At 41.1% G+C, this 27,678-nt stretch overlaps 1 protein-coding gene across 1 annotated transcript in view; it reads left to right on the forward strand.

Annotated features, from left to right (window-relative positions):
- Positions 1-27,678, forward strand: part of schip1 (schwannomin interacting protein 1) — an 809,528-nt gene that overhangs the window by 117,014 nt on the left and 664,836 nt on the right. Inside the window, exons 2-3 of the mRNA XM_043702129.1 lie at positions 20,030-20,094; positions 21,505-21,588. Of these exons, the coding sequence (XP_043558064.1) occupies positions 20,030-20,094; positions 21,505-21,588 (149 nt within the window). The remainder of the gene's footprint in view (positions 1-20,029; positions 20,095-21,504; positions 21,589-27,678) is intronic.

Raw genomic sequence — 27,678 nt, forward strand, 5'->3', positions numbered from 1 at the left:
TTTGGAGGTGGCAGAAATGTCGGCGGATGGGATTTGGTTTATGCGAGGGTTGGTTGGGTGGAAGGTGAGCACCAGGGGCGTTCTGTCCTTGTTGCGGTTGGGGGGGTTGGGTCTGAGGGCGGAGGTGCGGGATGTGGACGAGATGCGTTGGAGGGCATCTTTAACCACGTGGGAAGGGAGATTGCGGTCTCTAAAGAAGGAGGCCATCTGGTGTGTTCTGTGGTGGAACTGGTCCTCCTGGGAGCAGATACGGCGGAGGCAGAGGAATTGGGAATACGGGATGGCATTTTTGCACGAGGTAGGGTGGGAAGAGGTGTAATCCAGGTAACTGTGGGAGTCGGTGGGTTTGTAAAAAATGTCGGTGTCAGGTCGGTCATCATTAATGGAGATGGAGAGGTCCAGGAATGGGAGGGAAGTGTCAGAGATGGTCCAATTAAATTTAAGGTCAGGGTGGAATGTGTTGGTGAAGTTGATGAATTGCTCAACCTCCTCGCGGGAGCACGAGGTGGCACCGATGCAGTCATCAATGTAGCGGAGGAAGAGGTGGGGAGTGGTGCCCGTGTAACTACGGAAGATGGGACTGTTCTATGTAGCCAACAAAGAGACAAGCATAACTGGGGCCCATACGGGTGCCCATGGCTACCCCTTTGGTCTGGAGGAAGTGGGAGGATTCGAAGGAGAAGTTGTTAAGGGTGAGGACCAGTTCGGCCAAACGAATGAGTGTGTCGGTGGAAGGGTACTGTTGGGGATGTCGGGAGAGGAAGAAATGGAGGGCTTGGAGGCCCTGGTCATGGTGGATGGAGGTGTAGAGGGATTGAAGTGTTCTGAACTGCCTTCCTCTGTGCTATGACCCAGGAAATTGAATGGGAGGACAATGATGTGCTCCAGGGTGCCTTTGAAGTCCTGATGCACTGAGTTTGAAGGAATTGCGTGGGAAGTTTAAACTTCCAATGGGCAAATATGCAGTGATAGGAATGTTCCAAAATAGTCCCTACCTCTAAAGGTGTGATGGGTTCCAATCTGCCTCCCTGGAAACCGAGTCAAAGTTGGAGAGATTAAAACTTGCTCTAACTATTGGTTTGACTATAAAACTGAACCAGCTTGACACCACCTCCCACAATGGATCAGATTCCCTACCCTTCTGCCCCAACCTTCAACTCCCATGGAACTGACTACAACAGCCCCAGACCCTTCAGTTAACCATTGACACAACCCTTGCCTTCCACTAGATCCATTCCCGATGCATTGAGAGTGCTTCAGCTGGGAAAGCGTCAGGCCCAGAGGTTTGCCTGATAATCTACACCAGAGGTTTACAGGCAAGTTTTTTTTTTAGTCTAATATATATCAAAACTAGGGATTCTGACTCTGAGAAGATCTGAGTCATAAAATGTAATGAGAGAAAATCTATCTGGAAGAAAGAGAATGATAGTGTGTCAAGCATTTTGTATGACAAATGAATAAAATCAATAGTCATAGAGATGTACAGCATCGAAACAGATCCTTCGGTCCAACTCATCCATGCCGACCAGATATCCCAAATTAATCTAGTCCCATTTGCCAGCACTTGGCCAATATCCCTCCAAACCCTTCCTATTCGTATACCTATCCAGATGCCTATTAAATGTTGTAATTGTACCAGCCTCCTCCACTTCCGCTGGCAGCTCATTCCATACACGGACCATCCTCTGCGTGAGCATGTTGCATCTTAGGTCCCTTTTTAAATCTTTTCTGACCCACAAACGGGGAAAAAAACTTTGTCTATTTACCCTATCCATGCCCTTGATGTTTTTATAAACCTCTATAAGATCATAACCCTCAGCCTCCGATGCTCCAGGAGAAACAGCTCCAGCCTATTCAGCCTCTCCTTATAGCTCAAACTCTCCAACCCTGGCAACATCCTTGTAAATCAGTGCAAACTAACAGATTAATTTTTCACTTATGCATAACTGGCCAGAAACAGCTTGTTTGTTTGAAACACAAAGAATTAAGTTTTGTATTTTTCAACAGCTTGAGGACGGTTGCCATTGCTCAGAAGTTCTCCTTCTGGCAATTCATTTAAAAATTTCTTCTTCCAATGAAAACAGGCTATTCACTAAATTTTACTTGGCTGGATGACCTTTTCTACTTTGCTGTGTTTGAGACCAACTGTTTATCTGATCAGCCTCTTGTAATATTGATGTTCCATCTCTCTGGTGCAAAATACCTTTGTAATCGCATGATTTGTCATCCACTTGAATAGATTTCTAGAGCTATGTGAGAAAATTGATTTGTTCTCTCAAGGTTTCGAGTTGAATGCCAAAAATGGCTGAAATGTACTGCACCATTTATGACAAGCGACCTGTTCTATAATGCTGAAATAATAGTTACTGACCCATTTAAAGGTTAAAAAGCATTATTTTATGACCACATCAGTGCTTCTAGTTGAGTATGTGAACTGCTTACAAAATTCTCGTCCAAAACTGTTCTGGTTTTCCTTTAGGTTAAGTTAAAATGCTGTAAGTTCTTATATCATTTGGTAACTTGCAACAAGCAACCATAATGTAAGTCAACTGATGATAAAGTTGCTTTGAAATGGCATTGCAGCAATGATTGATAAAATATGCCCAGAATAGGAGACTTTCTTGGAACTGTTTGAAGGATCCATAACAAATAATGAATAGAAGACAAATATGACATGTTTTTGGTAATTAATGTAAATGTATTAATGAAACTCTTAATGATTTTGTGCTAGTTTTATACTAATTTAATTACAAAACTGTGGAAGTCTTGTGAATGTGTTCAGATTGGATCTTGTAACATGGTTAGATGTCCAGCATCTTGAAGTCATTTATGACTGACATTAACTCTTTAACCCATGCACAATTATGGAGGAGGTCTATAACTGCAACGAATGCAGAATGCTGGAAAATCTCAGGTCAGGCAGAATCTGGGAAAGAGTAAAACAGTTAACGTTTTGTGTCTGATATGATTTCTTCAGAGCTGAAAGGTGTTGGAAAATGTTTTTATACTTCTGACAGAGACAGAAGCCGAGTGTAGAAGATCAAAGGGATTAATGGTGGAGGGTGAAAGCGAGGAAGATGTAAAATGGGTGTAAATTAAGATGTGAAAGGGAGAGAATGTATCCTGTCTTAGGGCAATGTAATCAAGACACAATCGAGAACAAGGGGGCTGTGTGCAGGTTTGAAGAGAGAATGTAAGAAAAATGGAGAATAGGCCTAATGCAGCTAGTTTCTGAACTTACTGAATTCAATATTGAGATCTTGAGGCTGTCAAGTGCCTGAGGGGATTATGAACTGATGTTTCTTGAGTTTGCATTGTGCTACATGGGATCTCCAAAGGAGGCCCAGATAGAAATTTTCACTGAGAGAAAGGTGTCTTATGGGAATGAAAAGTAACTGGGAGGTCAGAGTCCTTCCTGCAGGTGAAGCAGAGATGTTCTACAAAGCAGCATTTGTTCTTGCCAATGTAGAAGGGATAGCGTTGTGAGGAGTGAATGCAGTAGACTGCATTGAAAGAGGTGCAAGTAAAATGTTACCTTCCCTAGAGATACTCTTGGGGCCTTGGACAGGGAAATGTGAATGGACAATGTTATGTCTTCGGTGATTGCATGGGAGGGTGCCATGTGGGAGTGAGGAAGTGTGAGAAATGATGTCACGCGGTCACAGATGAAAGAGTCCTTGTGGAATGCTGACAGTGGAGGGACAGGGGAAGATGCATTTGGTGATGGCATGTTGTTGGAGATGGTGGAAATGGTGAAAGATGATCTTTTGAATGCTGTGTCTAGTGGAATGGAAAATATGGACAAGGAGAATCATATTGTTTTAGGGAGCGTGGGATAAGGGCAGATGTGCATGAAACAGATCAGGCCTGGTTGAGGACACTCAACCACAATGTTGGTCCAATTTCCTTGGTTGAGGGGGTAAAAAAGACATGTTGGATGCAGTCTAATGTCATCATCAGAAGAGATGCAGTGGAGGTGGAGAAACTGGGGAGAATGGAATGGGGTCCTTGCAGGAAGCAGGGTCTGAGGATGTTTGGTTGAGATGATGTGGGAATTGGTGAGCTTGTAATGGATATCAGTGAACAGCTCATTCTCAGAAATGGAAACAGAGAAGTTAAAGAAGGGAAGGATTAGCAAAGGTGAGGAAAGGTTGGAATTTGGAAGTAAACCTGATTAGGTTTTCCAATCCTGGTTGACAGCAGGGTGCAGCGTTGAAGAGTTTGTCAAAATGTTAGTGACAGTGTTGTAGTTGGGGTCCCGAGTGGGATTGGACTCAAGAACATTCCATGTACCCACAAAGAGATTGATTTATATGGTTCCAATTAAGCCTATGTTTTCCTAGCTATCATCGGTTCTAAGTGTCGCAAGACCTGAAAAGTTAACTCTGATTTCTCTCCACAAATTCTTTCAGACCTGCTGAGCTTTTCTGGCAACTTTTGCTTTTGTTTTGGATTTACAGCATCTGCAGTACTTTCAGTTTTCATAGTTGAAACCTATGTGGGTACCCAAGGCCACACCTTTTTGACTTGGAGAAAGTGTGATGAGCTAAAGGAGAAATTGTTCAAAGTGAAAGTGAGCTTGGGCAGGTGAAGGAGTTCCTTGGGGCAGCAGTAGGTTGAAATGATGGGTCTGCCAGAACAGTCCTGTTTATGGATTTTGGGAAGGAGTTAGAAGAAGCTGTGTGTTAATTGCGAGACTGTGAGGTGGGATGCTGTGGAAGAAAGAGCTGAGGTCTATGACAGCTCTGGAAACTCCGGTCTGACATTCAGTAGGGGAGGGGGGAGGGCCATATATCGGGGGCAATGAGAGGAAATGCATGAGAGGTGGTGCTCAGCCTCTGCCAAGTAGAGGCTGGCATGCCAGATGCCAACCACTTCATCCTTGCCGACAGGTTTGATGACAGTCGGATTAGACTTGAGGAAGTGGTTCAGTGGATGATGAGTTAGAGTGGGTAGGGTCAGTCATGAAATTGAGATGGCCAATGAAGAGATCAAGTGCAGATAAAAGGCGAGACGGAGGGGTCCAAATGGAGAGAGTGTTTGGGAGATGGGTGAAATGGTTTATGTGGGATAGGTTAAAGATAGTGCACGACATGATACTGAAAGCAAAGGATAGGAAAGGCAAGATTCGTGAACCATGGATGACAGGAGAAAATGTACGACTAGCTGAGAGGAAAAGGAAAGTGTACATAAGGTCCAGGCAGCCAAGGACAGAATGGGCCCTGGAGGAATATCAGAAGAGTAGACCAGTCTTAAACGAGGAATCAAGCGGGCTAAAAGGGAACATGAAATAGCTTTCGCAAGCAGATTTAAAGAGAATCCCAAAGCCTTTTATTCTTATATAGTAAGTAAGCAGGTAACTAAAGAAAGGATTGGTCCACTAAAGGATAATGAAGGAAGGCTGTGTGTCAAACCTGAGAGAATGGGTGGGATTCTGAATGATTACTTTGTATCAGTGTTCACTGAGAGAGGGACATGGTGAATGTTGAGATTAGAGATAGAAGTTTGATTAATCTGGATCATGTTGACATAAGTAGGAAAGATGTGTTGGATAGACTAGAGGTTATTAAGATGGACAAATCCCCAGAACCGGATGGGATCTATCCCAGGTTGCTGAGGGAGGCAAGAGAGGAGCCCTGACAGATATCTTTGTGGCATCCTTAAACACGGGTGAGGTACCGGAGGGTTGCTCATGCAAGAAGGGAAGTAGGGATATTCCGGATAACTACAGACCAGTGAGCCTGACGTCAGTGGTGGGAAAGTTGCTGGAGAGGGTACTGAGGGATAGGATCTATTTATATTTAGAAAAGAATGGGCTTATCGGTGATAGGCAACATGGTTTTGTGTGGGGGAGATCGTGCCTTACCAACTTAATATAGTTCTTTGAAGAAATGACCAAGTTGATAGATGAAGGAAGGGCTGTTGATGTCATATACATGGATTTTAGTAAGGCGTTTGATAAGGTTCCCCATGGTAAATTAATAGAGAAAGTAAAGTCACATGGTGTGCAGAGTGTTCTAGCTAGGTGGATAAAGAACTGGTTGAGCAACGGGAGACAGAGAGTAGTAGTTGAAGGAAGTTTCTCAAAATGGATAAACATGACCAGTGGTGTTCCACAGTGCTGGGCCACTGTTGTTTGTGATATACATAAATGATCTGGAAGCGGGCACTGTTGGTATGATCAGCAAGTTTGCCGATGACGTGAAGATTGGAGGAGTAGTGGAAAGCACAAGGAACTTTAAAAGAATACAGGAGAATATAGATAGATTGGAGAATTGGGCAGAGAAGTGGCAGATGCAGTTCAATCCAGGCAAATGTGAGGTGATGCATTTTGGGAAGTCTAATTCTAGAGCGAATTATACAGTGAACGGAAGAGCCTTGGGAAAAGATTAGGGCAGTCGAATGTTTGTTCTGCAAAATGTGGGAGGTAAGGGTCACCACTAGTGTCCTTGCTGACTACATCTGCAGGAAGTGCACCCAACTCACTCCTCGCAAACTGCGTTAGGGAACTGGAGCTGGAGCTGGATGAACTTCGGATCATTCGGGAGGCAGAGGGGCTTATTGAGAGGATTTACAGGGAAATAGTCACTCCTCAGGGACAAGAAAAAGACAGATGGGTTACAGCCAGGGGATGGAAAGGGAACCGGCAGGCAGTGCAGGGATCCCCTGTGGCCATTCCCCTCAACAATAAATATATAGTTTTGGATACTTTTGGGGGGTGACGACTTACACGGGGAAAGCAGTGGGGCACAGGGCTCTGGCACAGAGTCTGTCCCTGCTGCTCAGAAGGGAAAGGGGAAGAGGAGCAGAGCAGTAGTCATCGGGGAATCCATAGTTAGGGGGACAGATAGGAGGTTCTGTGGGGACGAGAGAGACTCACGGTTGGTGTGTTGCTTCCCAGGTGCCAGGGTTCGTGATGTCTCTGATTGTGTTTTGGGGATCCTTAAAGGGGAGGGGGAGCAGCCCCAAGTCGTGGTCTACATAGGCACCAACGACATAGGTAGGAAGAGAGATGGGGATTTAAGACAGAAATTCAGGGAGCTAGGATGGATGCTTAGAGCTAAGACGAACAGAGTTGTTGACTCTGGTTTGTTGCCAGTGAGGCGAGGAATAGGGAGAAAGAGGAGTTGAACACATGGCTACAGGGATGGTGCAGGTGGGAGGGTTTTGGATTCTTAAATAATTGGGGCTCTTTCTGGGGTAGGTGGGACCTCAACAAGCAGGGTGGTCTTCATCTGAACAAGAGGGGTACCAATATCCTGGGGGGATGGGGTAATTCGCTAAGGCTATTGGAGTCAGTTTAAACTAATCCAGCAGGGGGGTAGAACCAAAATTGTAGTTCGAGTATAGAAAAGGTTGAGAGTAGGGAGATCCGAAATCAAGTTTCAGGGACACAAGATGTCACCGGCAAGCAAGAAGTTGGTTTGAAGTGTGTCTACTTCAACGCCAGGAGCATCCGGAATAAGGTGGGTGAACTTGTAGTATGGGTTGGTACCTGGGACTTCGATGTTGTGGCCATTTCAGAGACATGGATAGAGCAGGGACAGGAATGGTTGTTGCAGGTTCCAGGATTTAGATGTTTCAGTAAGAACAGAGAAGATGGTAAAAGAGGGAGAGGTGTGGCATTGTTGGTCAAGGACAGTACTGCAATTGTAGAAAGGATGTTTGGGGACTCGTCAACTGAGGTAGCATGGGCTGAGGTTAGAAACAGGAAAGGAGAGGTCACCCTGTTGGGAGTTTTCTATAGGCCTCCGAATAGTTCCAGAGATGTAGATGAAAGGATAACAAAGATGATTCTCGATAGGAGTGAGAGAGACAGGGTAGTTGTCATGGGGGACTTCAACTTTCCAAATATTGACTGGGAAAACTATAGTATGAGTACTATAGATGGGTCAGTTTTTGTTCTGTGTGTGCAGGAGGGCTTCCTGACACAATATGTAGACAGGCCAACAAGGGGCGAAGCCACATTAGATTTGGGTAATAAGCCCGGCCAGGTGTTAGACTTGGAAGTAGGTGAGCACTTTGGTTTACTTTAGTGATAGAAAGGGATAGGTGTATACCACTGGGCAAGAGTTAGAACTGGGGGAAAGGCAATTATGATGCAATTAGGCAAGATTTAGGAAGCATAGGTTGGGGAAGGAAACTGCAGGGGGTGGGCACATTAGAAATGTAGAGCTTATTCAAGGAAAAGCTCCTGTATGTCCTAGATAAGTATGTACCTGTCAGACAGGGAGGAAGCTGTAGAGCACGGGAGCCGTGGTTTACGAAGGAAGTGGAATCTCTGGTTAAGAGGAAGAAGAAAGCTTATGTTAGGATGAGATGTGAAAGCTCAGTTAGGGTGCATGACAGTTACAAGGTAGCCAGGAAAGACCTAAAGAGAGAGCTCAGAAGAGCCAGGAGGAAACATGAGAAGTTGTTGGCGGATAGGATCAGGGTAAACCCTAAGGCTTCCTATAGATATTTAAGGAATAAAAGAATGACGAGAGTAAGATTAGGGCCAATCAAGGATAGTAGTATTAGGGCCAATCAAGGATAGTAGTGGGAAGTTGTGTGTGGAGTCAGAGGAGATGGGGAAGTACTGAATGAATATTTTTCAACAGTATCCACTCTAGAAAATGACAATGTTGTTGAGGAGAATATTGAGATACAGGCTACTAGACTAGGTGTGATTGAGCACAAGGAAGAGGTATTAGAAATCCTACAGAGTGTGAAAATGGATAAGTCATCTGGGCCGGATGGGATTTATCCTAGGAGGAGCCTGGGAGGAGATTGCCGAGCCTTTGACATTGATTTTCAAATCGTCATTGTCTACAGGAATAGTGCCAGAAGACTGGAGGATAGCAAATGTGGTTCCCCTGTTCAAGAAGGGGAGTAGAGACACCCCTGGTAATTATAGACCAGTGAGCCTTACTTCAGTTGTTGGTAAAATGTTAGAAAAGCGGCCCAACAAGTCCACACCGACCCGCCGAAGCGCAACCCACCCATGCCCCTACATTTGCCCCTTACCTAACACTACGGGCAATTTAGCATGGCCAATTCACCTGACCTGCACATCTTTGGACTGTGGGAGGAAACCGGAGCACCCGGAGGAAACCCACGCAGACCACGGGGAGAACGTGCAAACTCCACACAGTCAGTCGCCTGAGGCGGGAATTGAACCCGGGTCTTCAGGCACTGTGAGGCAGCAGTGCTAACCACTGTGCCACTGTGCCGCCCAGATATAGCAGTTTGGATCAGTAATTGGCTTGCTGAAGGAAGATAGAGGGTGGTGGTTGATGGGAAATGTTCATCCTGGAGTCCAGTTACTAGTGGTGTACTGCAAGGGTCGGTGTTGGGTCCACTGCTGTTCGTCATTTTTATAAACGACCTGGATGAGGGCATAGAAGGGTGGGTTAGTAAATTTGCAGATGACACTGTGCAATCTGGATAGTGATGAAGGATGTTGTAGGTTACAGAGAGACATAGATAAGCTGCAGAGCTGAGAGCTGGGTAGATGAGCAGAGAGATCGGGTTCTGGAACCATGAAGTTATGCTGCAGCTGAACAAAACTCTCTGGTGTGGCTGCACTTGGGGTATTGTGTACAGTTCTGGTCACCGCATTATAAGAAGGATGTGGAGGCTTTGGACAGGATGCAGAGGAGATTTACTAGGATGTTGCCTGGTATGGAGGGAACGTCTTACGAGGAAAGGCTGAGGGACTTGAGGCTGTTTTTGTTAGAGAGAAGAAAGTTGAGAGGTGACTTAGTAGAGACATATAAGATAATCAGAGGGTTAGATAGGGTGGAGAGGGAGAGCCTTTTTTCCAAGTATAGTGATGTCGAGCACAAGGGAGCATAGCTTTAAATTGAGGGGCGATAGATATAGGACAGATGTCAGAGGTGGTTTCTTTACTCAGAGAGTAGTAAGGGTATGGAATGCTTTGCCTGCAATGGTAGTAGATTCGCCAACTTTAAGTACATTTAAGTCGTCATTGGGCAAGCATATGGATGTACATGGAATAGTGTAGGTTAGATGGGCTTCAGATTGGTATGACAGGTCAGCCCAACATTGAGAGCCGAAGGGCCTGTACTGCGCTGTAATGTTCTATGTTCTATGTTCTATATCTGCTGTTATGAGGCAAAATAAGGACTTTCTGCTGTGGAAAACCCCAAATTGAACAGACTTCCAGTCTTGACTGGACCAACCCACTCTCGTGCAGAGGTATTTCTGTCCAAAATGTCCACGACAGTGTGGTAATGGATCCAGGGCTGTGACTTGCCTTTCCCACTAGATTTGTATGTCCTGTGCTGACCACAGAAACTGAGCTACAAATGAGAATGGTGGAGAGGGGGCTGCTGGAGATTATTCAGACAATCACTGGATCATAGTTGATGTGACCAATCTAACCTGGTGACTCACACTTGTTTGGTCCCTGTTTCTGAAATTTCATCACCCCCCTTCATTATGGAGGCCCCATTCAAACTGCCTCCATCTTAAAAGCAAATGCAAAAAAACAAAGTAAGCAGTCTGCAGTTCACACTTCAATAATTGCTGTTTTCTTAACTGGAGCAAACACATTCATCACATTACCTCATGGGCAACTGGCAACAGCTGGATAGATTCCTGGAGTTCATGGAACTCTTATCCAGGCATCATTAATTGCTCATATGTCACATGAGGCTTTCTGCAGAGCAGTTTGGTCTCACTGCAGTATAAACTATACCTGGATTGTACTGACCACCAGTGCCTAATATAGTCAGCACTTGGTTTCCAGGCAAGTGATGGGGTCTTTAGTTTGAAGTTTGGACATGCTCTTTTTTTTTGACATTCACTGAATGCTACTTTGTGCATTTTCTGTACCAGGGACAAATAGATTCATAGAGTCATAGAAATGTACAGCATGAAAACAGACCCTTCAGTCCAACCTGTCCAGATATCCCAACCCAATCTAGTCCCACCTGCCAGCACTCGGCCCATATCCCTCCAAACCCTTCCAATTCATAAACCTATCCAAATGCCACTTAAATTTTGCAATTGTACCAGCCTCCACCACTTCCTCTGGCAGCTCATTCCATACACGTACCACCCTCTGCATGAAAAAGTTGCCCCTTAGGTCTCTTTTATATCTTTCCCCTCTCACCCTAAACCTGTGCCCTCTAGTTCTGGACTCCCTGACCCCAGGGAAAAGACTTTTTCTATTTATCCTATCCATGCCCCTCATAATTTTGTAAACCTCTATAAGGTCACCCCTCAGCCTCCGACGCTCCAGGGAAAACAGCCCCAGCCTCTCCCTATAGCTCAGATCCTCCAACCCTGGCAACATCCTTGTGAATCTTTCCTGAACCCTTTCAAGTTTCACAACATCTTTCCGATAGGAAGGAGACCAGAATTGCAGGCAATATTCCAACAGTGGCCTAACCAATGTCCTGTACAGCTGCAACATGTCCTCCCAGCTCCTGTACTCAATACTCCGACCAATAAAGGAAAGCATACCAAAGGCCGCCTTCAGTATCCTATCCACCTGCGACTCCACTTTCAAGGAACTATGAACCTGCACTCCAAGGTCTCTTTGTTCAGCAACACTCCCTGGGACCTTACCGTTAAGTCCTGCTAAGATTTACTTTCCCAAAATGCAGCACCTCGCATTTATCTGAATTAAACTCCATCTGCCACTTCTCAGCCCATTGGCCCATCTGGTCCAGATCCTGTTGTAATCTGAGGTAACCCTCTTCGCTGTCCACTACGCCTCCAATTTTGGTGTCATCTGCAAACTTACTAACTGTACCTCTTATGCTCGCATCCAAATCATTTATGTAAATGACAAAAAGTAGAGGACCCAGCACTGATCCTTGTGGCACTGCACTGGTCACAGGCCTCCAGTCTGAAAAGTTGATGTGACCTATATGGAGTTCAGTAAGGCGTTCGACAAGGTTCCCCATGGGAGACTGATTAGCAAGGTTAGATCTCATGGAATAAAGGGAGAGCTAGCCATTTGGATACAAAACTGGCTCAAAGGTAGAAGACAGACGGTGGTTATATTGTCTTATTGCTGCCTTTTAACCTGTTGTGAGCTTTATACTTCAAGTGCTATTTATTTGACACTTTGTCCTTTCTTGATGCTTGTTTCTTGCAGAATGCCTTTTCCAGTTAATCTTAGGAAGATGTATTGCTGATAGAACCTACATCCTCAGCAAAATATCATTTTTGCCTTTGGTCCACCTCACAGCGAACACTACACAGACTATTTGTATTTCCGGGCAAGAACTGTTTTTATTCTCTGGGAAAATTTGCTTTTCCTGTTGCATATTCTGTAATTGGTGTTTTCATAGCTCCTACAAGTGACATCCTGGCACTTGCCAGACAGAAACTGTTCAGTGATGCAGTTAATTATCGTTTGAACATGCTCAAGCTGCAGCAGGCTTCTCTCAGATAAAGTACAAAAGCTGAGACGATTGTACAAAACATTTGCTGAATAAAATAAATCCTGACTGCTGTAGTATCAGGGGTTTAATATTGTTGAGGATTTGACCTCATCAGAATTCATTGAATGTTTTGTGGCCTCATAATAACACTCGCTCATATATTTTACTGTACTTAAAAAGATAAACTTTCCACCACAAACCTCTAATATGAAAACGGTTGGCCTATTTGAGGACATTGAGATGTTTCATCCATTGTTTGGAATGAGTTGTTAATCCTTGGGAAAAATAAACAAATAACTCATTATTATTTTTCAGGGTTGCTTGACTCCCTGCAGTTATTCAGTGTGACTTGTGGCTTTGGTAGTGTTGGAAATATTTATTTTGAGGCTTTCCATTTTAAACTATTTGGAAATATTTTCATTTATTGAGAATTCATACATTTCTGTTGCATGTTATGACAGACATAAAACAGTTCAAGTAGTTCGATTTTCTTTTCATTCAAATTTTGCTTTTATTAGATCTGATTGCAAATGCTTTTGTACTAAGGAATGAACTTTGTTAAGGTGTTCGACAAGGTTCTGCACAGTAGACTGGTTAGTAGGGTTAGATCACATTGAATCCAGAGCTAGCCATTTAAATATAAAATTGGCTTGAAGGTAGTCAACAGAAGATGGTGTTGGAGGGTTGTTTTCGGACTAGAAGCCTGTGACCAATGATGTGCCATGAGGATCAGAGTGGTATCCACTGGTTTTTGTCATTTATGTAAATGATTTGGAATGTGAACATAGGAGGAATGACTACTAAGTTTGCAGATGACACCAAAATTGGTGATGTAGTAGACAGTGAAAGAAGGTTATCTAAGAATACAATGGAACCTTAATCAGATGGGCCGATGGCTGAGGAGTGGCAGATGGAGTTTAATTTAAATAAATGTAAAGTGCTGCAATTTTGGAAAGACAAATCAGGGCAGAACTTAAACACTTAATGGCAATGTCCCCGGGAGTGTTGCCAAACAAAGAGACGTTGAGGTGTGGGTTCATGGTTCTTTGAAAACAGAGTCACAAGTAGACAGGGTAATGAAGAAGGCATTTGGTATGCTTGCCTTTATTGGTCAGTATAGGAGTTGGGAGGTCATGTTGTGGTTGTAGATGATATTGGTTAGGCCACTTTTGGGATACTGCATTCAGTTCTTGTCTCTCAGCTATAGAAAGAATGTTGTGAAACTTGAAAGATTTCTGAAAAGGTTTACAAGGATGTTGCCAGGGTTTGAACGATAGGGAGAGGATGGATAGGCTGGAGCTATTTTCTCTGGAGTGCCGGAAACTAAGGGGTCACCTTTTGTAGAGATTTATAAAATCATGGGGGCATGGATAGGGTAACTAGACAAGGTCATTTTCCCAGGGTAGGAGACTCCAAAACTAGAGGGCATAGGTTTAAGGTGAGAGGGGAAAGATATTGAAGGGACCTAATCGACAACTTTTTCACAGAGGGAGGTGTAGGTATGGAATGAGCTGCCTGAGGAAGTGGTGGAGGCTGTGACAATTGCAACATTTAAAGGGCATCTGGATGGGAGCATGAATTAGAAGGGTTTAGAGGGATATGGGTCAAATGCTGACAAATGGAACTAGATTAATTTGAGATATGGTTGAGTTGGGCAGAAGAGTCAGTTTCTGTGCTGTACAATTCTGACTCTGCTTCCCTTCTTACCACAACTTCAATTCTCATCAAATAATGAGAGAAGTGGAAGGCTCATTCATTTTACTATGTTACAAAAGTTCTGGAAAACATCCTTGCTACTTTCTCGGCTTCCTAAAGAGCGACGGGATCTTTAACCAGAGCAGGCAAATTTCATCCAGAGGATATAGCAAGCAACAATCCTGTATCCTGTGTTTTATAGCAGCATCAACCTAAATTATGTGCTCAAATCATGGACCAAGTTAAACTTCAAGCCAGTGAAAACTGTCTCGGGTTAGACCTGAATGGTTACATGAGTAATGATATTGTTAGTTCAGTTCATGCACTGGTCAATACCCACAGGGTAGAGAGAGAAAAGAGATGGAAATTGGAAGAACACCACATTTTAATGGAGGGGAAAGCAAAATATCGGAGATCTGAAATGAGAATGGATGATCTTGAAAGCACATCGTCAGTCAATGAATAGCTGTGAAGAAAATAGATGAGTTTAAAGCTTTCAGCTATAACCTTTCACTAGCATCAAGGTGCTGTGGCCTGAAAGGTTAATTTATTATCTCCATTCAGAGAGAAACATGTGTGATGTGTTTTCAACATTGTCCATTTCTCCTCTAAATGGTTAGTATTTTGAGTGGACTTTGATATTTGATTTTAAAATATTTAACGAAGACTGCATTTTGTTTTATAGTTTAGGAACACCCTTCTCCCCAGCTTTGAAATAAACTTTTCCCTCAATATTCAATAAAGCCTATTATTTTGGAAAACAAGAATCACCCTGAATTATATGCAGAGGGCTGAATCTGACCATAAATCAACTTAATGTTCATTTTGACATGTTTCATGGAGGGCTTCTCTCTGAGGCCTGTTCAGTTTTCTCTCCACTATCTTCCCAAATTTGCCTCCTTACCAATGTGCCACGTCCTTATAGCATCCCCCTCCTCAATCTCCCACTCCCAGCTGCTGCTAGGGTGTCACAGGATCCCTGGCGCTATTAAAAATGCAGTTGAATGCCATATCAAGTTCTGGGTTCAACCTGTTTGCCCCAGATGTGGCAGACAAGGGAAAATTGGCACTCTGCTTTGCAGACTGAGACCTGAAGGTTCTGGTGGATGGGGTAGTGCAAGAGGAGTGCTATCTCCCCTGCCCCCCCCTAAGTTCCGGCTGAAGGGACCACAACACCAGACACCGCCAGCCTCCTCTGAGGTTCCCACTAGGTCAATGCAGTGTCCAGGATCAGCAATGCAGGAAGTAGATCAATGACCATCTCTGCTCCCCCCAGGGTAGGTGTCACTACCTTCGCTGTGTTACCACGGCTCGTAGGTTTACTACTCTGAACAAGCAATAACTTCCCTGATTCACTGTCACTTACCCCAGCCTCTTATACCACTAACCCTACAGTGCTGCCTGTGAGAGCAAGGCCTACTCATGGTGATGCTGAAACTTCCATGTCCTGGCAGCTGTGCAAGAAGTATTAGCCATTACTGCACTGCTGTACCATTGCCACTGAATAACTTCTTTACTTCTTACCTTTGTTCACAATGCATTTTCTCTTCTGCCACCTGCAGGTACAAATGGCAATGTAGCAACTTGCTGGTTATCTCCCCTAATTTTCCGAACATTCTCATCAATGCCCACATTGTTCAGAGCCTCGGAAGTCTCTGCTGAATGATATTGAAGTGTTTCTGTGTAAGCAGTCAAAAAGGATCGTGGATATTTGGAATGTGTAATCCATGTACTGCTTTGATTAATAAAACCATTAAATCAAACTATAGATTTTTACATAGCAACAAACCCAAGTGCTGTAAATAAGTACTTAAAAATGTGTTGCTGGAAAAGCGCAGCAGGTCAGGCAGCATCAAAGGAACAGGAGAATCGACGTTTCGGACATAAGCCCTTCTTAAGTTCTGATCTCCAGCATCTGCAGTCCTCACTTTCTCCTTGCTGTAAATGAGTACACACTTGGCCCAACTCCAGTTTAATTTCCTTGATTTATGAGTTTAATTCAACAGTCTATTTGTGTTACAGGTTTTGATATATTTCTGAAAGCTCTGAACAAGAGGCAACTACTTTTCAGAATGACATTTTTAAAATTTATTTACATTTTCGTTATGCATAAAGTCTGAACTCCAAGAATTGAAATGGTTTAGGTGTGCAAAATGTGTTGCAATAACAAATTTAGAAGCACAAGGCTAAGTGTCATTATTCAGCAGTGGAATTAATATGGATTCTCTGTGCTGTAAATTATGCAGATGTCTAGAAAACCTAAAACACCCACACTCTCAAGGGGGAGGTCACAAACATTTCCAAGTACCTTTTTGGCTGCATGAATCATATTGAATCATTTAGAAGAACTAATGCCATTATGCAGCTGAAATAGTTTGCTCCAAAATTTGAACTATTCTTGAGCATATTTAAGTATTAGCAGTTGTGAATGCAACATTTTTGCATTTCACCTTGGCATTCTTAAAAAGAGAGTCTGGCTATTGAACTGAAGATTGTTTTGCTTCTCTTTGCAATGAGAAAATGTTTTCAAGGAGCTCTGATTTCTTCAAGAGTAGCAATCACTGTTGGATTGCTGTTGTCTCACTTACTTTCATACCCTGTGTCCTCACTGTACATTTGCTGGAGAAACAAGCAATGAGCTGGAGCTGCCAGGTACCTACTCAAGCATATATATTGGGAGTGGTCACCATCTAGTTTCTCTGCAGAGCGTGGGACAGTAGAACAATACAGATCAATAAGTCAAGATTAGGTACTAATGGCGTACAAATTGGCCTCTTGCCAGTCACTAGTGAGGATCTCACCTTTCGAAATATCAGTATAGAATTGGATTTGAGATTCTAGAAGTCAGCAATCTCATCTTGCTATGTTTTCCCAAATAATTCTCAATGTTAACGTTCTCCGGGGGCTGGGAAAATTCTTTTTATTTTCGATCCAGTCTTTTTCAAAGCATTTTAAATCTATGGCTTTCAGTAATTTGCAGATGATACAAAATTTGGAGGTGTAGTGGACAGTGAAGAAGATTACCTCAGATTACAATGGGATCTTGACCAAGCGAGCCAATGAACTGAGGAGTGGCAAATGGAGTTTAATTTAGATAAATGTGAGGTGCTGCATTTTGGGAAAGTAAATCTTAACAGGACTTGTACACCTAATGGAAGTGTTGCTGAACAAAAAGACCTTGGAGTACAGTTCCTTGAAAGTAGTTGCTGGTAGATAGGATAGTGAAGAAAGCGTTTGGTATGCTTTCCTCTGTTGGTCAGAGTATTGAGTACAGTAATTGGGAGGTCATGTTGTGGTAGTACAGGACATTGGTTAGGCCACTTTTGGAATATTGTGTGCAGTTCTGGTGTCCTTCCTATCAGAAAGATGTTGTGAAACTTGAAAGGTTTTAGGAAAGATTCACAAGGATGTTGCCAGGGTTGGAGGATTTGAGCTATAGGAAGAAGTTGAATTGGCTGGGGCTGTTTTATCTGGAGCATCGGAGGCTGAGGGGTGACCTTATAGAGGTTTATAAAATTGTGAGGGACATGGATGGGATAAATAGACAAAGTCTTTTCTCGGGAGTGAGAGAGTTCAGAACTAGAGGGCATAGGTTTAGGGTGAGAGGGGAAAAGATATAAAAGAGACCCAAGGATGTCTTTTTCACACAGAGGGTGGTACGTGTATGGAAAGAGCTACCAGAGGAAATGGTGGAGGTTAGTTCAATTGCAGCATTTAAAAGGCACCTGGATGGATATATGAATAGGAAGGGTTTGGAGGGAAATGGACCGTGTGATGGCAAGTGGGATGAGATTAAGTTGGGATATCTGGTCAACATGGACAAGTTGGACCGAAGAGTCTGTTTCCATGTTGTACATCTCTATGACTCTCTGACCTTTTTATGGAATATTTTTCTTCCCCATTTTCTTTGCCAGCCCCTCATTCATTTAAATACTTTTGTGAGGTCCTCACGTAACCTCCAATATAATGGGAAATATCAGTTTGTCCGATATCTCTACAATTGAAGGTCCTCATATCTAGCATTGTCCTCCCATACGCTCTTAACAACATTAAATTGTGGCACACCTCTGGTTTAACAAGGACTTGGCATTGTCTCCTTTTTTTTTAATACACAATATCCTTACTTAAAGAGGCAAAGATCCCATAAATTAAACTAGTATTTTCTTAACTTTGAATGCCATCTTTAACAATTTGTGAATGAATATGGTTCCTTCTGTTTTTGCACTCTTCCCTTAAAATAACACCACTTAGATTTTTTAAAATTCAATCTTGGGATGTAGGCATCACAATCTAGGCCAGCATTTATTGCTCATCTCTAATGTCCAGAGGGCAGTTAAGACTTAACTACATTACTGCGGGTTGGAGTCACATGTAAATCAGACCAGGCAGGGATTGCAAGTATCTTCCCTAAAAAGGAAGTGTGAACCAGATGGATTTTTCAAACAATTGGTAATGGTTCCATGATCATCATTTAGATTTATATTAAATACAAATTCCACCATATATATGGCAGATTTTGGACCTGGGTCCACACAATGTTACCAGGGTTTCTGGATTGATAGTGTAGCCATTAGACAATATGGCTATTACCTTCTCATTATACTGACTCTTCATGTTGTTCTTCCCTAAATGCATTTACATGCATCTATCATACACAGATCTGTAACTGCTTATCCATGAACAAGCTAAGATGGAGACCATTTAGCCACCTTTTATCTTAGCTTAAATTTTGACTCCAAACTCCCCCACCTCAATGATATTTTGTCTGTTCCATTTTATACGCAGTTAGTGGCATGTTTTCTGTATTTATTTAACAATTAGTCACTTTTCTGTACAGGATTGAATATTGCTAAAGAGGGATTCATTGTTGATGCTTTACATACCTCACTCATCAGGACAAACAATGTCAAATTTTAAACTTATGCAGAAAGAAAGGATGCTGATTGTTGGCAATTTGAAATTAGTCAGACTGTTGCCATGGAGAAAGCAATGGGATTCTTCGGGCTCCCCAGGCTTTCTGCTAACTCGAGAAAGGCACAAGGTTTGGTCATATTCCTTTAGCTTGCAGAGAACAGGTTTTTGCAGATGAATATATGATTATTTCTTGCTTGCATACGTGAACTCATTACAAACACAGCTGATTGTTAGTATACTGAACATCAGTAACATGTCTCTCTCTTCAGGAATATTTTTCTTACCATGAAAATCTTTTCCTAATTTGGAATCAATCTGAATAAACTCGATTTGATGTTTGAACTTGTTAATTTTGTGACTTCAAAAATATACTTCATGGAATAGTTGTTTCTTCACAATATGTTAGACACGGAATGCTGCTGAGGAAATGCGTGTCTGCCAGTCTTGTATATGTCCAGCCTGCCATTCAACTGCCTATCCACCAGCAAGCTAAGCTGTCAGACTGCCTAGAAAGGGTAGTAATTGGCTTTTAGCATTACTGGCTTGTCACAGAACATCTGTTGATGTTAGCAATATTCTCAGACAGGCTACAAAATTAACGTTGCAACTCTGCCATCATCATTCACGTGAGATTTGAGCATATGTGGCAGTGTCAAAATTGTGTTCGTCTTTGGGGACAAAGCACAAGACTCATTCATGTGGAATTTTCAGCTGCTGCTCAATTTGCACTTCAGTGAACATCTCCAAAATTTAACACCACAAACTGTCTCAATTCAAACTTGCTGCTCTTGCTTTGGAAATAGTACAATATATTATTGAAAGGGTTAGTAGCTCTTGGTCTCTGAATGTTGTTGACAACTCAGCTCTCTGTATAATTCAATCTGAGTTATTAACTGGGCATTGCATGAGGGATAACCTTAAAGATGGAAAGTTTTTTTGGGCAGAAATGTTAGAATTAATTCAATAATCTCAACTGAAATGCCTTGACATTAACACTTGTTTTTGTTTTTTCATTTTAGGAGGAACTGAACAGATTAGAGAACACTCTGGATCAAGTGCATGATGCAAAATATGTTGTCCAAAAGTGAGTGCATCTGTTAATGGTTGAAGCCATGTCTTCCAAAAATGCAAAATATACTAAAATATAACTGCAATTGAAACTATATACTGGCAAGCATTAAAATAAAAAAAAACTATTTCCTTTCAATGCTTGGTGAGCATGTGACGATTAGTGTGACACTGAGTCAGACAGATTGGAAAACTTTCAAGTTCAGGCTAGGATTTGACTGAATGCAGCTTATTTTGTGATCCGACACGACAAGTAAGGAAAAACATAAGTGTAAAGAGCAGAGAGGAGAGCAGATGGAGCATGGAGTGTAAGAAAGATGGAAAAACCGGTTGTGAAGATTTAAGTGCATTTTAGAAGATAGAGAATTTCCGAGAGGAAGTTTGCCACATGAGAACAGGTTTAAATTTTAAGAACACAAATGCTCAATATTCTGAATAAAACTGATGAGCTAGAGCTGTACGGAAGCATAATAAAAACCATAACAGTTCTGTGTCAGGATTTGGAGCTAAATAATACTGCTGACAATGTGTGCAAAAGAAATTGAATAAATAGATAGACAACGAGACAGGTTTATGTGGAGGATTATGCAAATGTTGAACCTTTTTTGATGTGAGAGTAAAAGAATGAAGAAATGAATTGTAAATCTTCAGTGCGGTAATTTTAGCTCATCAATCTAATGCATTAGATAGGAATGAGTTCAAGAAATAAGTAGAAAGAATACTGCTGTTAAATTGGGTTAAATTCAATAATCCAAACAAACACTGGGGTAAAAATCATGTAAGTAACATCTGATGGGCAGATTTTCTACAGTGCATTTAAGATTACCTTTCAGTGGATTTTTAGTCCAGCAGAGGAGGAGACAGTGCAAATTTAGTTATGGCAAATTAATGAGACATACAGGTAATTTTAAGGTTAGGAGAACAGCTCAAAAAAGATTATATCATAATTAGATTCAATATAAAGCTGAAGAATTGAAGAAAGACTCATATTTGGTGACTGAGGGAGAAAAATATAAATAAAACTTAATTTATTGTAAGCCTTCTTTTCACTGTGAAAATGAGACGGAATAGACTGGCAGTGACAATTGAGGACCAAGAATTAATAGTCTGTTAAAGTAATAGCTATCTGGGTACCCACAAGTTATTGCTGGTGAGTCAATAATAGTGTATATATTATCGGGATGGACACAGTTGTCATTAGTTATGATCCCTCTGATGTTCAAATCTTCCTGTTATACAGTCTATAATTGTAGAAAGTGACCATTTGGATGAAGTGCAGGAAAGCTGTTTGCATCCATGTTACAATATTAATCACTGTTTCGAGAAGAGGAAAGTTTGCTTTTGAAAGATCACAAACTGCATTGTATAATGAAATGAACAAAATATAACTTTCATATATAGAAATAAAGATGTATGTTCCTTTTAGCATCCATCAACTCCCCATTGACTTTGGAAATGATATTGAAAAATGTCAAATCAGCAGAGGGGTGCCAGAATCAAAAGTGAAAATGTAAGTATTATGATTTACTGCAATTAAATCAAAACCCTGTAGATGCTGGAAATCTGAAATAAAAACCAAGTGATGGAAAATGCATCTATGCATCAGGTCTGACAGCATCTATGGAGAGAGAAAGAGAGTTAACATTTCCAGTTACGTAAAACTCTTCTTCAAAACTGAAGATAGGGGTTAATTACTATGATTTACATTAGAGTTGTGTTGCAAAAGTTTGAAGTCAATCTAAATCTTTTCAATCGTATGACCTTTCAAACAAAAAAATCTTTATTTGCTTATTTCATTAAGCCTAATTCTTTTTTTTTTAAAAAGCTGCATCTTCTTGACATCATTGTGGATGCCAAGATTAAATTCCATTAGTAAGTTCACATTCGGAAAAAAAACGAATGCTTTTGTGAATCATAGAATCCCAACAGTGTGGAAGCAGGCCATTTGGCCCATAGAGTCCACACCAGAGCACACAGAGGAAGTCCACGCTAATATAGACAGTTGCCCAGGGGTGGAATGGTACTTGGGTCCCTGGCACTGTGATGCAGCAGTGCCGATCTCTGAATCACCATGCCGCCCTGTTCTCATTGTGTGGCATGGATGAACGTTTATGTCAATCTTTCTTTAGCTAATGAGTCCATAACGCATCAAACCCCATCAACAAATGTAAATCCAACCGCATTCATCTGATTTCACAGGAAATATAGTAATGCCTGAATAAATCTTTCCTTTCTGAAATTTTCCAGTGCTATGCCAATTATTTATCTGCATTCATGATCCTTCATAATTTGGTAAGAAAAATGTCCAAGGCAATGGTTGTCATCCGGAGTATTTCCCATCTTCAAATCCATGCATGACCTTGCCAACTTTATGGGTTGAATTTAATGGCTATGGCAATAATCCAGTTTGCATTCTGTTTTAGGAGCCCTGCAGGTTTTAGTAGTCAAGAGCCTGCCATCTGAGTTTTACACATTTAAAGGAAAAGATTCCACCCCAGTGGTGTCTGCCAATTGGAGGGCTAATGGTTCTTCAGTCCCAACAGTGTCACCCAGAGTAGTGATCACTACTGGGACTGCAAGAAACAGGTGGTCTGGAGCAGCAAACATTTAAAGGGAAGAGAATGGAACCAGGACTTCCTGGGACAAGCTACACAGTCCCTCGCTGCGAGGTTGAAATGTGGGCAGGGGCTGTGGAGTACGGAGGAAATGTTTCAGTGAGATGGGTGCACTCAAATGGCATTGGACACTCATGTACTGGGTGCCACAGGACTGCCCCCACCCTTGACTTAATTGGGACGAGGCAGAAAGATGGTGGGCTCTCAACTCGGCACTTATTCACACAATTATACTGTTGAACTTGATGAAGGAGATTACAAGGAATTAAATTCTAACCTATCTTTACATATAACATCATGTGCTCTGTCAATCTTCAGTTTTCTGGTTCTGCATTTCTATACACTGAAAGAGGGTTTCAATAAACTTGCATAATTCTTTGGAACTCTTCCACCAAATGGCTTTGCATTGCTACTTCTCATTAAGTGATATCTCCATTTTTTTTCAGAAGTTTCTTTTTGGTGAGTTTATGGCCAACTTTTCTGCCTGTCTTATTCACACAATTATACTGTTGAACTTGAGGAAGCAGATTACAAGGAATTAAATTCTAACCTATCTTTACATATAACAGTATTCATTAACTCCCAAATTTGTTTCTCTACAATTTACATTAGAACTTATTTTTCTGTTTTCAAAATACTATCTCAGATATTTTAAGTAACAGTGAACTAATGGTACTAGCTGTTTGAATTTCCAAAGGCATCAGGTAAGATTATTCCACAACTGAAGAGTTTGTGGTGTTGGGTGTAATATTTGAGCACGGATAGAGAATTGGCTAACTAACAGGAAACAAGATAATTGAAAGAAATGAACATAAAATACTGTTCATACTGGAAATCTGAAATAAAAACAAAGTGCTGGCGAGACTCAGCAAGTCTAGTGGATTTTGTGAAGAGAGAAGCAAAGTTAATGTATCAAGGTCAATATAACTCTTCTCCAGAACCACATCGTGGGATTGAGCAAAAATCCCCATCATCTAAACTACTTGATGAGATCCTGGACTTTTTAGAACTTTTGAACGTATAGGAGACAGCTATTCTGAGCATTGGGAAAATAACACAAATGCAAATGGCTGCTTGGAACCATTGTTCAGCCTGGAATTCCAATTTACATATCCACTTCAAGAGAATAGTCAATCAAACCTCTCACTCTGGATTGAAACAAACTTTTACACTTCAGACTACACTTCAGGCTACACAGCACAGGCAGTATGGGGCCTATACAGATGCCGAAGGTTCAACTCAATCAAAATCCATTCACGCATACTCTTCACTTTCAGGAAGCCAATTGACTTCAGAGGAAATGCCAGGAACATAGTGAGCAACACAGGTTTGCGGGGAGATAATGGGGCACACAGTCGGGATAGCTGCCAACCCTGATCTGACCTGAGGGGAGACTCTTTTCAACAACAGGCTTCTGCACAAACAACCCCAACAAGCAGCTTCAGAACCAAGAACACAGAGGCTGAACATAGAAGCTGAATCTGAAATCCAAACAAAGAGTGTCATCGGAACAAAGGATATCCGAAAGCAGGAAAGCTAACCAAGTGCTATTCGAACAAAAGCTTCCAGACACCAGCCTGTTCCGAACCAAGAGAACTGACAGCAAGAATCTGGGCAATTGAGCACACTTTAAAATCACATTTTCCTCAGTGGTGAGACCCTAACATTTCCGATCTAGTTAGCAGGGAGGAGAAGGCAGGAGATGACTGTGCATGGGGCCCAAAGGGTAAGATATCTGCTTTAAAGTTTTTTGTAATTAAAACTGTAGTTCTGTTTCTAATAGTGTTTCATTTAATAGTGTATTTTGTTACTGTCTTCTGGAAAATTGATAATGTCAATTTCACTGTTTATTGCATTTAGCTTTATTTCTTGTATTATACTTGACTTTTGTGTTGTTAATAAACTGAAATGCTTGTCTACTGCCACCTTCATTTCACATTCACTAAATAAGTCCAGTATCAGAACCAGGGATCTGAGGGTGATTCAAACCACCTAAAATCGGCAAATTACTGATTGCAAACCAGAACCCGACAACATGCTGCCAGACCTGAGTTTCTCCAGCACTTTGTTTCTAGTTGAGACAAATGAGTTGTTTACAGGTCGGCAAACTGTAACCAATGAGTTTCTATAGGTTTCAGTGCTGGAGGTTTGACTATTTTAAATCTACAACAATGACTTGGATGAATGGGTCCAATTAATTACAGTTACATTACATGATAATACAAAGATGAGAAGGCAAATTGTGAGAAACGTACAAAGAATCTGCAAAGGGATACATGCAAATTAACTGAATGGGCAAACATTTTGCAAATGTGAAAAAATATAATTGTCCACTTTGGAAGAAAGAATTGGAACACACAATTATGTAAATGGTGAGAGACTGCAGAACAATGCTTTATAGAGAGGTCTGAGTATTCTTGTACTTTAATCACAAGAGGTGAGCATACTGATACTACAAGTAACTAGGAAGGCAAAAAGAACGTTAGTCTTTATTGTAAGGGAAATTGAGTATAAAAGTGAGAGACCTGCTGCAACTCTGCAGGGCATTGGTGAGACTGACCCATTCTACATTTCTGTAATGAGCAATGATTGGAATCTAGTGCAAGTACATTTACCTAAGTAAATTTTCATCAGCAGTATTCACTTTACATCTGACATTAAAAAAATACCTTTGCATTTGATATTCGGTCAGGCTAGCAATAACAGATTTTATGTGAGAGGGACTTTTTAAAAATAAAGTACAAAATATTTATTTAGAGTCATAGAGATATTTGCTGAGCTTTGACAGAAAATTAATCTTTACAAATATTTTGCAACTCAAAAATTTGTCAATTTTTGTCAGTTGCAAAGTAATGTTATGATTTATAATTGTCAAACTCATAAATAAGTATAGTTTGCCGCATTTAATATTGATGTACCCTTCAAAATTTTGAGAAAATGTTACTGCATTTGGTATGTTGTTTTACCTCTCCAGTTTATTTTCCCAAATATATCTTCATTTTGATATTTATTTTTAAAGTCTGCAGAAAATATGAGATCTTTATTTTTTATTGAAAGAAATGGAGTTTATCTTAGTGGCAAGATTAAATAAATTAAATAGTAACTTTGTAAAAATGCTACAGGGTCATTGTAGAAATGAAGGCTACAAATCTTTATATACATTCTTCACACATAAACTATTCTTGCAAGAAAGAGGAACAGACTTTTCAGAAAGTGAAATCCTAGATGTACAGACCTGAGAGCTAATCAAATGCGACTGTAAAGAAAAATTATTATTTACCTTGGTTGAAAATCATTGAGGAGACATATTCATTTATTTTCTTCATCCTCATTTTCAACTATTAATTCTTAATAAATTTTGAAGTAAAATGTAAGCAGTGATTTTTACACATATACATTTCATTCCAAAATAAAAGCAAATATTTACTTGTTGATTTGAGAGCATAGGAATAAATTTTCCAATGTTGTCTTCAAGGCAAAATTTAGGTAATTATGGATACTCATTTGAGGGAATGCTGATCTTGTCATTTTTTGAGGTCAGTTTCATTACAATATGGTGAATGAGTTACCTGTTGAAGGTTATAAGTATATGGAAAATAATGTAGGTACTTAAAGATAAATCTCATATGACAGATCAATGTCATCGACTTAAGCAGGGATATACACAAGCTCTACTGTGTTGTATACATCAATCAGGTAACTCCAACTCTCTTAAACTCCAATGGAAACAAACCCAACCTGTTCAACTTTTCTTAAGACTACCCACTCATTCTGGGTATTCATTTAATGAATCTACTTTGAACCATCTCCAATACATTTATATTCTGCCTTAAATGCACTGTGTTTGAGAGATGGTTTCACCAATGTCATGTGCAACTGAAACATGATAACCTTACTTTTAAGTTCAATTCCTCTCAGTAAAAGAACATTCTATGAGCATTCCAAATTACTACCTGTTTATGCATTTTAAAGTTATGTACTTTCTTAATCTTTCTGTGAAAGTTAACAATTTCACCATTTCCCACATTTTATTCTGTCTACAAGATTATTGTTCATTTCCCCCCCAAACCTATTCCACATCTTTCTGCAGCTTCCTTTGTTTTCTTCACAACATGCTATCCTACTTACTTTTCTGTTATCTGCAAACTTAGCTGTCATGCTTTTGTTCCCCTTATCCAAGATGTGGAGGTGCTGATGTTCACTGAGGTGGACCAGTTTAAAAATCAAGCAACACCAGGTTATAGTACAACAGATTTATTTGGAAGCACTAGCTTTCAGAGCACTCCTCCTTCATCAGGTAACTAGTGGAGCAGGATCATAAGACACAGAATTTATAGCAAAAGATCCCAGTATCATTCAATTAAAACGATATATTGAACAAACCTAGATTGCTGTTAAGTCTTTCTTCTTTTAGAATGGGTTGCAGATTTTGGTTAATTAATATGTAAATCCTAGAACTACTTTGAAGTCACATTCTCGAGATATCACTTTTTTAAAATAAAAACTTAAGTTATCTCAGCTCAGACAATGTATTAAAGGTGTGAGGTTAGAGTCTGTCTGCATCCCAATCTTGTGTCAGACTGGTTCTGTTTCCAGAGTAGGAATTTATAAAATGTTATATGGATTGACTGCCTGCACTAAATGCCCGCAGGTTGTGAGCTTTTTCAGTAAAAACAGAATGTATCTGCAAATACAATTCTGCAAATGCAAATTCACCCCTTGGAACTGTTGTGTGAGGGGGAGAGGGAGTGTGTTTGCATGTGTACCTGCTTGGTGGAGTGTGTGCGAGAGTGCGATGGAGTATAAGCCTGTGAGAGGGTATCTGCAAGGATGTGAGTGGTGTGTGTGTATGAGAGAGGGTCTGAGTGAGTGTGGGGGTATGTAACTCTGTGTGAGTGTGTGTGGGTGTGTGTGTGTGGGTGGGGTCGGGTGCACTTGTGTGTATATATTGCGGTAGGTTCACCTGAAGTGTGACAAGAACCCAA

The sequence above is a fragment of the Chiloscyllium plagiosum genome, chromosome 13, assembly GCF_004010195.1.
Source record: "Chiloscyllium plagiosum isolate BGI_BamShark_2017 chromosome 13, ASM401019v2, whole genome shotgun sequence".
Taxonomy (NCBI): Eukaryota; Metazoa; Chordata; class Chondrichthyes; order Orectolobiformes; family Hemiscylliidae; genus Chiloscyllium; species Chiloscyllium plagiosum.